The sequence below is a fragment of the Orbicella faveolata genome, unplaced genomic scaffold (assembly GCF_042242905.1).
Source record: "Orbicella faveolata isolate gen_17 unplaced genomic scaffold, um_ofav_v1 contig_46, whole genome shotgun sequence".
Classification (NCBI taxonomy): Eukaryota; Metazoa; Cnidaria; class Anthozoa; order Scleractinia; family Merulinidae; genus Orbicella; species Orbicella faveolata.
Genome location: NW_028301576.1, coordinates 10,657,501 through 10,669,954, shown reverse-complemented (window position 1 = coordinate 10,669,954; position 12,454 = coordinate 10,657,501). Strand labels below are relative to the sequence as shown.

The 12,454-nt window shown below is 41.3% G+C and overlaps 1 protein-coding gene and 2 pseudogenes across 1 annotated transcript in view; all 3 read left to right on the top strand.

Moving 5' to 3' along the window:
- LOC110047368 (lipoxygenase homology domain-containing protein 1-like) overlaps window positions 1-12,016 on the top strand; it is a 42,789-nt gene extending 30,773 nt beyond the window's left edge. Inside the window, exons 38-44 of the mRNA XM_089278395.1 lie at window positions 165-412; window positions 1,097-1,226; window positions 7,099-7,290; window positions 8,253-8,465; window positions 8,957-9,260; window positions 9,996-10,102; window positions 10,612-12,016. Coding sequence (XP_089134521.1) covers window positions 165-412; window positions 1,097-1,226; window positions 7,099-7,290; window positions 8,253-8,465; window positions 8,957-9,260; window positions 9,996-10,102; window positions 10,612-10,988 — 1,571 coding nt within the window. The 3' untranslated portion in view covers window positions 10,989-12,016. The remainder of the gene's footprint in view (window positions 1-164; window positions 413-1,096; window positions 1,227-7,098; window positions 7,291-8,252; window positions 8,466-8,956; window positions 9,261-9,995; window positions 10,103-10,611) is intronic.
- LOC149098342 (uncharacterized) lies at window positions 2,102-3,568 on the top strand (annotated as a pseudogene).
- Window positions 4,292-5,384, top strand: LOC149098341 (uncharacterized; annotated as a pseudogene).
- Window positions 12,017-12,454: the final 438 nt, after the last annotated feature.

The window sequence follows — 12,454 nt, the reverse complement described above, 5'->3', positions numbered from 1 at the left end:
ATGTAACCAATGGAGAGTGCGCGAAAACTGCAGTATCGTTTTCACAAACGGTGCTGAACACTGCCTCGTGTTTGATCAAGAAACGGCTTCCTGTCTTAACGTGGAGTTCGTTTGTTTTTGTCATAAAATATGAAATTGTAATCGTATCGTTCGTTGTCTCACAGATGTGCCACACGAGATCACTGTGTACACGGGTGACGTGAAATCAGCAGGAACAGATTCAGCTATCTCCCTGACATTGTTCGGATCTGAAGGTACAACTCCAGAGTTTGAGCTCGATAAAGATGAATCCCGTTTTGAACGAGGCGGTGTTGATCTCATAAGAATGGACTTGGATGATGTGGGAAAACTGCTGAAGGCCAGAATCGCAGTCGACGGCAAAGGGACCCGTCCCGATTGGTTCCTGGAAAAGGTATTTTATTTTATTTTACTATTTAGCTCACCGAGGATTGAATTTTTCTTTATATTTGTAACATCACAGAGCGATCTTTACTTACATCGGTGTCGGGTGATGTTTGATTTTCCCATAAGTGTGTTGTTGTATTGAAGTTAAATTAAGTCTTCCAGACATACAGATAAGACCAATTGAAAACGTTTGTGCCATTTACTTGCTGTTAGAAATTCGAGAGGAACACGTTGAAAATTGGACGACATTTTCTGTTGAAAAACGTTGAACTTAAAGGCTTTCAACTATATTGCTTCGATCACACCTCCCAATGACATTTTTTCCATATTTATACTGATTCAGGTAACAAGGTGATTATGGAATCCTCAATAAAAGCAAAGAATGCTGGAAATTATAGATCCTTGCAAAGACTGGGCACATATACTCAACTGTAATATACATGTAGCTATTAATTATTGAAAGGAAAACTTATCATGTCATAGTGTTAAGACCTGGTCATAATTGTAGAATAACTTGCAACTTTTAAAGCCTTTCAGTTCAAATTGACACTTTAACTAAACATTTCGTGCTCTTTCTATGTTAAATTCAGGAGGAAAAACTAAAACTAAAACGTAGGTAGCGGCAATTTGAAATTCGAGAAAACAATAACTTGTATGTTTTTATTTATTTATTTATTTATTTTTTAAACAGATGATAATAAGAAACATGGAGACCCACTGCGTGAGCGTGTTTAAATCCAATCAGTGGTTTTCCAAAACAGGAGATGGAAAGTTAGTCCAAGAGATACCGGCTGAGGTTGATGGCGAAGAAGTGTTGACTGGTAAGTTGATATCAAAACGGCAAAATACGCGTTGACTGCGGATTAGGTGGAAAAATATTCACGGCGAGTGTTATGTAATTCCACGAGTAGTTTGGGCGAGTCAAATAATAGTTATCAACCGGAAGAATAAGCTTTACAGCGATACTGCACACAAGGAGTTTTGAACTGTTTTCCCCGCCAAAATCAGACCAAATGTCCCAAGATTTTTTTTTCTCGCTGACTAGGGTTTGATAATAAATGACAAAACAAAACCCTTGGCCCAGATTCCGTCTGTGGTGAAACTTTCTGTAAAACTGGTCTACAGGCGTGGTTGCGGAGTCGTTCTAATGTCCCAGATTGTCAGCAGCGTCATTCAATCTCGTTCTCAGACCCCGTGCCTTCGACGCTCGACGCTCTGGAAAATAGTAAAAACAAACCGGAGTCAGAAAATCCTCTTTCTGGTTTGATTTTGCGCCTGCGTCCTAGTTGAACAATGGCGTTTAAACATGAGTAGCGCAAGCAACCGCTGAGCCAGATCAGTTGTGACTCAATTTCCAATTTCGCCCAGAGGTCTTAGTCTTGCCGCTCACCAGAGAGAGTTAGAGAGTGCTTTCCATTCAACCGATAATTCTGGAATTTTCGAAACGGGAGCAAATGGTACGGAAATTCCTTTGGAAAGTTTCCAGAAAATCCGAAAATTGTTAAATTTCCGAAATGCGACCCATTCAACCGGAAATTCCGGAAATTGCGGGATGAAAATCAAGGGGAATAGAAATTTCTGATAATAAATGTTCTAAAATTTGAGTATAGCTCGCGAGATTGTCTTCTTTTCCGGAGTTTGTGGAAAATGCCCTTTCATTCGCCACCAGAAGTTTTCGGAAATACAAAACGGAATTATATTTCACAGACTCCGTTCGAAATATATGAGACAACAAATGGTAGGAATTTCCCAGTTAGTGCTTCAAACCACTTTTTAACGCCATCAGAAGGGCGAACCCCCCCTAAAGAAACAATAAAAGGGGCCTGGGTATACCCACAAGGCCCTGGGACCTAGATCTCGTGGTCCCGTGATGCTTCGGTGCTTTTTTCCTTGTGCTTCAAACCATTCGGTAAGTATTTTGCTTTTGCCCTGCGTTTTTGCAAATTCTAACCATTTTTTAGGCTTTGCCTCTGTGTTTTTACACAGTAGGTTTCTTTTAGGTGATATTTGTCGCTTTTCAGGATATTTAAAATTGCTGAACATGTCCCGTAGAAGACACAAGTCGCGAAAAAGGTCTCGCTCTCGGTCGCCATCTTCCCGCCAAAACTCTGTTTCGTCGCCTGACATACATCATGAAGGGTCCCCATCGAAACGGCGCAAGGACGAAAACGATTCCCTTCAGAAGATTCTTCAGTCGATGGAACGTCTTTCCAACCGAAGAGACTCGTTTGCGTCCTGAGCAAATCAGCCAGAAACTATTGCAGATACTGATGATGATGCTTTGTCGATTATGGCTGATGAAACGTCAGGCTTTGGGATTAGCGAATCTTTGGCGACCGAAGCGTCTTTTAAGACTGCTACTACGCCCGTTGGGGCACCCGTAGAGCCTATTAAGGCACCCGTACAGCCTATTCAGGCACCCGTAGAGCCTACTAAGGCACTAACAGAGTCTAGCAAGACATCTGACGAAGCTGAAATCTAGTGATGATTATGGGCTATTCGACCCAGTTGCCAAGTCAACCTCCTGGAAACCATCAGCTTCTTTCTCCAAGTTTCTGGATACTAATTTTTGGAGAAAATTACATTTTATCTTACCAGTCATCTCTTGTTATTTTGGATGATTGGGCGACTCCTGAAGTGGATGCACTCTCTGCTCTAAAACTCGAGCAACATTTTAAAGTGAAAAAGTTTGTACAAGAAAGGGATAAGGAAATGTTTAATGTTCAGTGTGCTATCTTAATTGCCACGGGTCCACTTTGTGGCCTTCATGATTGTATCAAGAATGATTCAGCTCCACTTTATGAGGAAATTAAAGTAGCTTTTGAACAAGTTCTTTGCCTTTTAGGCTCAGCCAATGCTCAAATGTCTATCCTGAAACGTACGACAGAGAGTCCTCGCAGTCATAAACCGTTCGAGGACAAACCTCGCGGAACTACCTCTGCCTAATGCAAAATCATGGCTATTTAGAGATGATGTCCCCTCCTTGGCCTCAAAACAGGCCGAATTGTCAAGGGGTCTCAAGAAATTTGGCACAGACTACAGGGAAATCCTTTTCTAGATGAAGTAATAGTCCCAGTCTCAAAGCAGACATCGAGGAGACACCTTTAACAAGCATCAATCCACTGGGTATTCCATCCCTTCTAAATCTCAGTCAAATTACTAAGGGCCTCGTTCAAAAAACAGGCTTTTTCGTCCCCCTCCCCAGAAGGGACGTCGGCCAGACTCCCAGAGTGCATAGTGCCTTGGAGAACCCTAACATGGGATCCGCAGATTCTCCCAATTGTTTCAGGTTACAATATAAGTTTCTCAAAACTCCTTTTCAAAAGTCTCCACCACTTATCCAAACATCGGGTCAGGAGGCACTCCTAATATCCCAGGAAGTGAACGAGTTATTGCAAAAAGGGGCCATACATAAGACCCCTTTTACCAGAGACAGTTTTTTAACAGCCTTCTGTTTCGTGTATTCAGAAAGGGAGGATCTTTGCGTCCGGTGATACGTTCTTTGAACAAGTTCATTGTAAACGAGCATTTCCAGATGGAAAACCTCAGTTGCCTAAAGACGTTGCTTATACCAGAGATTTTATACAAACATATAGAGATTTGAAAGTTGCTTACCTTTCTGTGCCTGTTCACGAGTCTTGCCGAAAGTTCCTTCGCTTCCTTTGGAAGGGAACATGTTACCAGTTCAAAGCTCTTCCATTCGGCCTGTGTTCAGCCCCCAGAATTTTTACGAAAGTTCTAAAACCTGTTGCGGCATTCCTGAGGAGGAAGGCCATTCGAGTCCTTATTTACCTGGACGACTTTCTTCTTTTGGCTGCCACAATGGAGGTAGCTGTGAAAAATACTCAGCTGGTAGTGACTCTCCTTCAGTCCCTAGGTTTTAAAATAAACCTCAAGAAATCATTACTGATTCCAACACAAGTGATAACCTTCCCGGGTTTCCAAATCGACTCAATGTGCATGATGATATCACTACCGGCAGAAAAGGCCAACAAAATTTTAGACTGTTATCGCCGGCTGCTCGTTGCTCAAAGTATCAAATTGCGAAACCTAGCAAGTTTAATAGGCCTGTTAGAGTCCTCGAGACCAGCCATTTGGCGAGCTCCATTACACTTTGTCACTTGCAGTCAGATCTGATAAGAGGCCTACAAATGAACCAGGATTGTTACGACGCTTTGATTGCCCTCTCACCGAGTGCCAAAGTAGAACGTGCTTAGTGGTTGAAACACACCCTCAATGCAAACGGCAATCCCGTGCACCTTCCTCCGCCGGATATGATCACAACTGACGCATCCAAGAAAAGTTGGGGCGCAAAAGGATGGTCACGAAAGAGTCTATCCAATAAATCAATTATCTAGAGGTAAAGGTGTCCTTTTTTTTTTTTGGCTTTACTGAAAAACCTGTCTCAAAGGTAAGTCTCACGTAACCGTATCTCCATGGCTAGACAACACTACCGCCATCGCTTACATCAACAACAAAGGGGGTACACGTTCCCTCATGCCAACTTATGACTCTGATCTTAGAGATGTGGGATTGGTGTCAGGAAAGAGACATCCTTTTGATAGCTTCCCACATCCCAGGAAGAGACAACGTCTCAGCGGACAAGGAGTCCAAAGAATTCAAGGACATGAGCGAGTGGAAGTTGGTCCCAACAATTATTCAGCCTTTTCTGCTGAATTGTCAGACGGATCTGCTTGCGAGTCGTCTAACCAACCAACTCACGGATTACATCAGTTGGAGACCCGACCCTGGAGCCGTCTACACAAAGCCTTTACGATAAACTGGGCTCCTCTACGGGGCTATGCCCCCCCCACCCCACTTCAATCTGATATTCAAAACCCTGACGAAGGTACCAAGCGACCAAACGGAACTAATTCTCGTTGCTCCAGTTTGGCAAGCCCAGCCCTGGTGGCTGATTCTGCTGAGACTTCTATATCTCAGCCAGTGTTGCTACCGAACGGTCCAACCCTCGTAACGGACCCGACCGACCTGAACCGAGTTTCATCCAATGTATCCTCGCCTTCACTTGGCCGTGTTTCACATCTCTAATAACGTTTCCAAGCTGAGGGCATTCCAACAAACGTTGCCGATCTACTCATTGCAGCTACTAGTATCTCCACCTCGTATCACTGGACGGCAAATTGATCATCTTTCGTCATCTATAAGTGACATTCTAATTTTCTTAAAAGAACTCTTTAACGAAGGCTCAGCATACCGATCACTTACCGTCCATCGTTCTGCTATTTCGTCAACTCATCCAAGATAGACGATTTTTTCAATGGGTCAGTATCTTTACGTTACTAGGTTCCTTAAAGGAGTTCCCAATAAACGTCCTCCAAAGCCCAGGTATTCCCATACTTGGAATGCTGATGTTATGATTAAATACATGATTTCTTCGGGGAAAAACAGCACCCTACTACTTAAAACTATCTCAATGAAGTTAGTCACCCTGTTTGCATTAACCTTTCCTGAACTTGGCTTCCCTGGATCTCAGACATTGCAGCGTCCTTCCAGAAGGGGTGCTTTCTCAAACTCACCGTCCCTAGAAAAACCGGCAGTGCAGATAAACCAGCGGAAGCATTTTTTGCCCGCTTTGACCAGATTGTCCCATAGATTGTCTTAGACAATATCTAAAATCATCCAGGAACGTTCGACCCGTTATCCCGTCTTATCTTCCCGATAAGTTGTTTAATTCATTTAAACGCCCCCACAAACCGGTCACTTCTACATCGTTGGGGCGTTAGCTACGAACTTTTATGAGTGCAGCAGGAATAGACAGTCACGTTTTTAAAGCTCACTCTGTGCGTGGTACATCTACGACAGCAGCTGTCAATGCATTTGTCCCGCTGTCGACTATCATGTCAATGACCGACTGGTCTTCTGCTTCAATTTTCAGAACATTTTACTATAAACCCTTGTTTACTTCAGACTTTGCTACTGGGTTCTTATCCTCAAAGTAGATCCAGTTGTAAACTCAGCTATTCTCCTGTTGAGTTTTGATTTATATATATAATATATATACATAATTTAAATGTTTTGTTATGTGGAATCATGGCTGTTTTATTGCTCTTAGTAGCAGCGTTAAAAACTACCATTTGTTGTCTCATATATTTCGAACGGAGTCTGTGAAATATAATGAGAATTATACTAGGGCCGCGAAGCGGCCTGAAGTTATAATTCAAATTATATGAACAGATGAAGTGAGAAATATATGAGCTTCCCACCCTTCTTCCCTCCCTCCTATGGAGTCTCTCTTTTGCCTGTCTATTCCATGGCGTTAAAAAGCCACCGAAGCATCACGGGACCACGAGATCTAGGTCCCAGGGCCTTGTGGGTATACCCAGGCCCCTTTTATTGTTTCTTTAGGGGGGGTTCGCCCTTCTGATGGCGTTAAAAAGTGGTTTGAAGCACTAACTGGGAAATTCCTACCATTTGTTGTCTCATATATTTCTCACTTCATCTGTTCATATAATTTGAATTATAACTTCAGGCCGCTTCGCGGCCCTAGTATAATTCTCATTTTTGGTTGAATGGAAAGCGCCCAGATATTGAGCCTCACCTTGCATTTGTTTATTGGGGTCGTCACGCCGTAGTTATCGTTTTCGTGAAGAGGAAAGATTGCGTGACAAGCTCATAGCGCGTCAGCATATAGGACGCTTACTGTTATTGGTTTGTTCTCGATTCTGTAAACAGAGACTTCATATAAGGTAAACGTAAAGACCGGAGATGTGATTGGAGCTGGGACAGACGCTAACGTGTTCATGATTATTTTTGGCGAAAATGGCGACAGTGGAGAGCTGGCTTTGAAGAACTCTGAAACATACAAAGATAAGTTTGAACGGAACCATACTGATGTCTTTACCTTCAAGAACTTACTTAGTTTAGGTAAGTGACAAAGGAAACTTGTTTCTGAAAAAATGTTTGAACCTTACGTCTTCCAGAGCACTCGATTGTTCTATTGCTTGTAAAGTACCTGTAACTTTATTGTAGATCTTGAGATAAAATAAAAATTCAAAGCAGTGGTCTGAAACATGATTGACGTTCAAGATGTTAATTAATAACAAATAGATTCCATGTTGCCGTGCGTCTGTTCAGTAATTAAGGACTTTAAGCAATGACGACGGCGACACCAGAGACGTCGCCTAGTAAGAAATGGATGTTTTTTTACCTTCGGACTTCGTAACTATCTGAATCTGTTCAGCACGCCAGTTAGTCTGAGAACGTGCTCAAACTAAATATTTAATGCCAGTGAGTGATCAATTCCAAAAGGAATACAAAAAATTGGCCGTCGTGGCCTACGTTCTCCAAAATACTCAGAACTTGGTCATTTCACGTTGTATGTTTTGCAGAGGACAGCTCTGAAATGTACAAAGATTTAAAACGCACGTGTATGGCCATTGTTCTGCTCATTATACCCTTTGTTTGGTGACGTTTTCGTTACCGTTGCCATCGTAGTTTACTTAAGCTCCCTATATTGATGACAGATGACGTTAAAATGTGGTAAGAACAAAACAGTGACAAACGAGGCGATAGGCGCGTGTGTCAATTTCTGAACAGTCGCGAAGCAACATGGATTTAATCAAGACATGAAACAAAATGTTAATTACGTCATCCATACGTCTTTCCTCCGATTGATCATTGATTTCGAATTGATTTCGACAGTGTAGGATTTGAAAAACCCAATTTGTCACTTTTCTTAATTAAAGAAGGAAGTCATTAATCATAGCATCCTGGGTTTGCTGTACAAAAAGTGTTTTCAATTGCTATACTGTAAATCTAGCGTATTTTATTGACAAAAGTTTGACGAAAGTGAATCATTTGTACTTTTATTGTTACTTCTTTCTCAGGTGAACTTACCAAAGTCCGCATTTGGCATGACAATAAATTCCTCGGGGCAAACTGGTTTCTTGAAAACGTGGAAATCGTCGACGAGTCCAACAATGAAAAGTATCATTTTCCCTGCAACCGGTGGCTCGCTAAGGATAAAGATGATGGCAGCCTAATAAGAGAGCTGACTTGTGCAAACGCTAAGAAAAGTAATGATTCACGGTCACCTACAAGTAAGTAACTGGCTTGACTGGTTACTGTATGTGAAGAAAAATATGTTATCTGTCAGCTTTTTCTGAATGGGCCACTATCGTCGCGTTTTAGCAAATAAATCGTGATAGTACAAGCCTGAGGAAAAATAGTTGAATTTGGAGAACAGTATCTTTAATTTACGAATCATAAGAATCCATGAGAACAAGGGAGGAAGTGGATTGTTAAGTAGATAATCTTGTTGCAATATGAATTTATGTACAAATTATGTACATTTTATCATTAAGGTGGAGTTAATTGCCTTTATTACTCCAAAACCGGAGGTAGCTTTTCCTCCATTTTGTTTGTTTTCTCCAGATCGGAAGTAAAGATTTATTACACACTTGCGTTCACGATAAATGGTACCAAGGTTCTCATTCTGGGGATTGCTCTCTACTGTTTGCCTTGCTGCAATTCGAAACTCTGTTTAAAATAGTTATTATCCTCTATTCGTTTCTTTTTTTATTTGTGACAGCTTTTGAACTGACTTTCCTCACGAGTGACAAGCAACACGCGGGAACTACACAAAACGCATGGATCGTGCTTGAAGGGGAAGAAAGAAAGTCTCAGGAATATCAGATAGAAAACAGCCCCAAGAACAAAGTCCTACGCCGAGGACAAACCGACAGTTTGAAATTTGTGACTAAAAACCTAGGAAGTCTTACCCATGTGACAGTTGGGCACCGCAGAAGAGAAGGCTCCATTGTCAAGGGGACTGGGAAGGAGACTGGCTGGTTTTTACATGAACTAATTATCACTCATCTTGAAAGTGGAGAAAAGTAAGCTTATCATACTACTCGCTTCACTTGAGTTCAGCAACTGTATAGAAGAACTGAAGCATATGAACTGGCTTAAAGTAGCTATTTCTCTATGTGCAGAATCTCCTTTTAATATCTCATCGTGATTGTTTACTAAGGAAGAAAGACATCACGGAGATAACATTTAACCAAACAGAAATAACGATGGTTTTGATTGGCCAAGATTGAGACGGATTGCGGAAGACAAAAATTTTGGTCCTCATTTTGCAGGACGCAGCTCCTTTGCTACTTCCAGTCCTAATCTTGACTTTCTAGAGCTGCTAGTGATACCTCGGGTGAGCTGGTACTGGTATCACGTGATCATCTCAGTGATGCCAAGGTTGTTTCAGTTGTTGCCTTGCCTTGTTGTGATGTGTTCATAAAAAGGCAAAGATTTCACTTAGTGACAGTTATCTTGCTGTGGAGTTTTAGGCAATTTCAGCGTATTTTTAAAGGAAACGTGAAGCTCAAACTCGTTGAAATTTCTTTAATTGAGAAAACGGACTAAAACTTTACAACATTCTGAGTTAATGCACAAAGAATGCAAGGAAAACCCTTTGTAATCATTTTTCGTATTTGTATCTTCTAAATACGGTCATTCACCTGCACAAGCTGTTATGATTTGCGTTGTTTCGCAGTACCGTATAATTGAACCTAGGATTTTTGTGCTTAGCTCTGAGACATTTGCATGATTTTGCTCTCTTTTTTTTGTGGCAGATACGTGTTTCCCTGCCGTCAGTGGATTCCTCTCAGCGCTGATAAGAATGACGCTGTTCGCTTAGAGTGCAAATCTTGCGAAAAACCGAGGATGGCGACCATTAGAGGTATGACTGTAAACATAGTCTGCTGTGTTTGACGAAATTCACAAGGACATCATATATTAAGTTTCAATTAGTCGCTGAATGTAAGGCATTCAGTTTTTCCAAATCTATCAGATTGTCTTGTGTGATTGTACGAGCCCCTCGGGAGAGTATTCTTCAGAAAGGACATCTTGTTATTGACCATAGTGGTACTTTATTTTGATATCCGAGACTACATTGAGAATATTATTTTCTTTCCCTACCGTCATTCCATTTCTTTCGACACCGTTGCCGACTAGCGTTCTTAGTTGGGCTTGTCCTTGCAGCGCACATCAAGCTTGCCACATTTAAACCCGGTAACAAGTGCCCAAACTCCTGCAAGTCGTCTGTGGCTCAGTTGTAGAGCATGTAACTAGTGTACACAGGTCAGAAATTCAACATCGAATTTTTTTTCCAACCTACGTTACTTATTGATTATTGCCAATTTGTTTCTTTACTTACTTACTTACTTTCTTTCTCTTCGGTTATTTTAGACCTTCAGCCTGTTCAATATCTAATCGAAGTGGTCACAGCCGACATATCCCACGCAGGCACAGATGCCAACGTATCCATTACCTTATATGGCTCGAACGGTGACACTGGCCAGAGACAACTGACCAAAAAGTTCGTCAACTTGTTCGAAAGAGGAAAAACGGACGACTTCAAGATCGAGGCACTGGATCTTGGCCAGCTGACGCGCCTGCGCATAGAGCATGACAACAAAGGCTTTGGAGCCGGTTGGATGCTGGATAGAGTTGACGTGACGAATCTAACGAGTCAAGAGAAGGTGACTTTTCCTTGTGGACAATGGCTTGATAAGAAGAAAGGAGACGGAAAGATTTGTCGAGATCTCCTTCCATTACCGACGTGACTGCCATAAAAACTATGCTTGCCGACTCAACGAATCTGCGATAGATCTCGGGATTACGTGACCGTCACGCGTCACACTGCCATTAACTCGATGGTGAAGATTCTTCGGATTCCATGGTTTTCAAGTTTTCGTAAAGAGCATGATGTCAGTTCCAATTATTTATCTACACAGCAAAGAGGATTCCTGTTTACGGTGGTGGAAATTGTTTCTTCTCAGAGAGCTTTGTACAAACATAAAATTTACGAACAAGAGGAAACCACGATCGAACAACAACCTTACTTACAACCTTCACAAAATCAAGTTCTCCCTGGGAACTTGAAGACATTGTATGCCAACGGCAGGTGGAACTTTGCTTTTGATTCTAGTTGAGTACGCGAACTATAACTGCCGTTTTATCCAGTGCCAAGCTAGGCTGATGAAGAGTATTGGCGATGACATTTTATCGGCCTGGTCAACCTCTATTTTCATCCGAGGAGAGTAACAAAAAACTGTGTGTAAATGTAAGGGAGAGTTAGATGCCTATGAAATGAAAAATAATTACTGCTTATTTGAAAAGCTTTTCAAAATATAGAAGAAAGGCATTTTCCGTTTTGAATGATGATGATGATGATGATGAACATTTCAGGCGCCAAGTTTGAAGAACACTGCTTCAATATTTACAGAGATATTCTTTATTCAGTATTTTACCATTTTAGTTGCAACTTCATGACGTCATCACTTTCCCAATTTGCATAATACATAAACGTAAATATCTCTGAAACGAAAAAAGATATTCCAAAAAGGAAAACACCATTCCTTGTTTTGAAAAGCCTTTCAAATAAGCAGCAATTATTTTTCATTTCATGGGCGCTTTCCCAGGGCTTTTGTGATGATACGTTGGCGCGTTCTTGAGTTTGTGTATCAGTAGTGCTTATACAAATCGTCATACATTATCCCGACACATATCGATGCCGAAATGGAATACATTATACTTCACTAGGGATATTTAATTGCATTTAAATCGAAATAAAATATTACGTACTTTTTAATTCGTGTGGTTGATAAAAGGCCGGCTTGTAACGACGGCAGTTATGGGAGGCAAGCAGTATAATGCAAACGAGATCCCGACGCAAATGCGAGAACATTCGACTTACTTATTATTTAATGTTTGATCTCGTGACTCTGTTTTCAGACGGTTTTTTAATTCAAATTTGGTGTTTTTTTGAAGCTTCAATTTCTGTTTCACAGTGGGACCCCGTTAATACGGTCACCAACAAGCCATGATTTCGCCGTATTAACGGGGTGGCCGTATCAACGGAGTAGGGTCAAGTTTCATGACTGGTCTAAATTGAGTGACGTATTGTCAGATATATCACAACTGCGTTTCTAAACAACTTTATAAGCATCCGAAATGCAGATACAATTTTTAAAAATTGAACTGCAATCATTATATACAATATTAACAATGGAAAGATGAACATAACTGG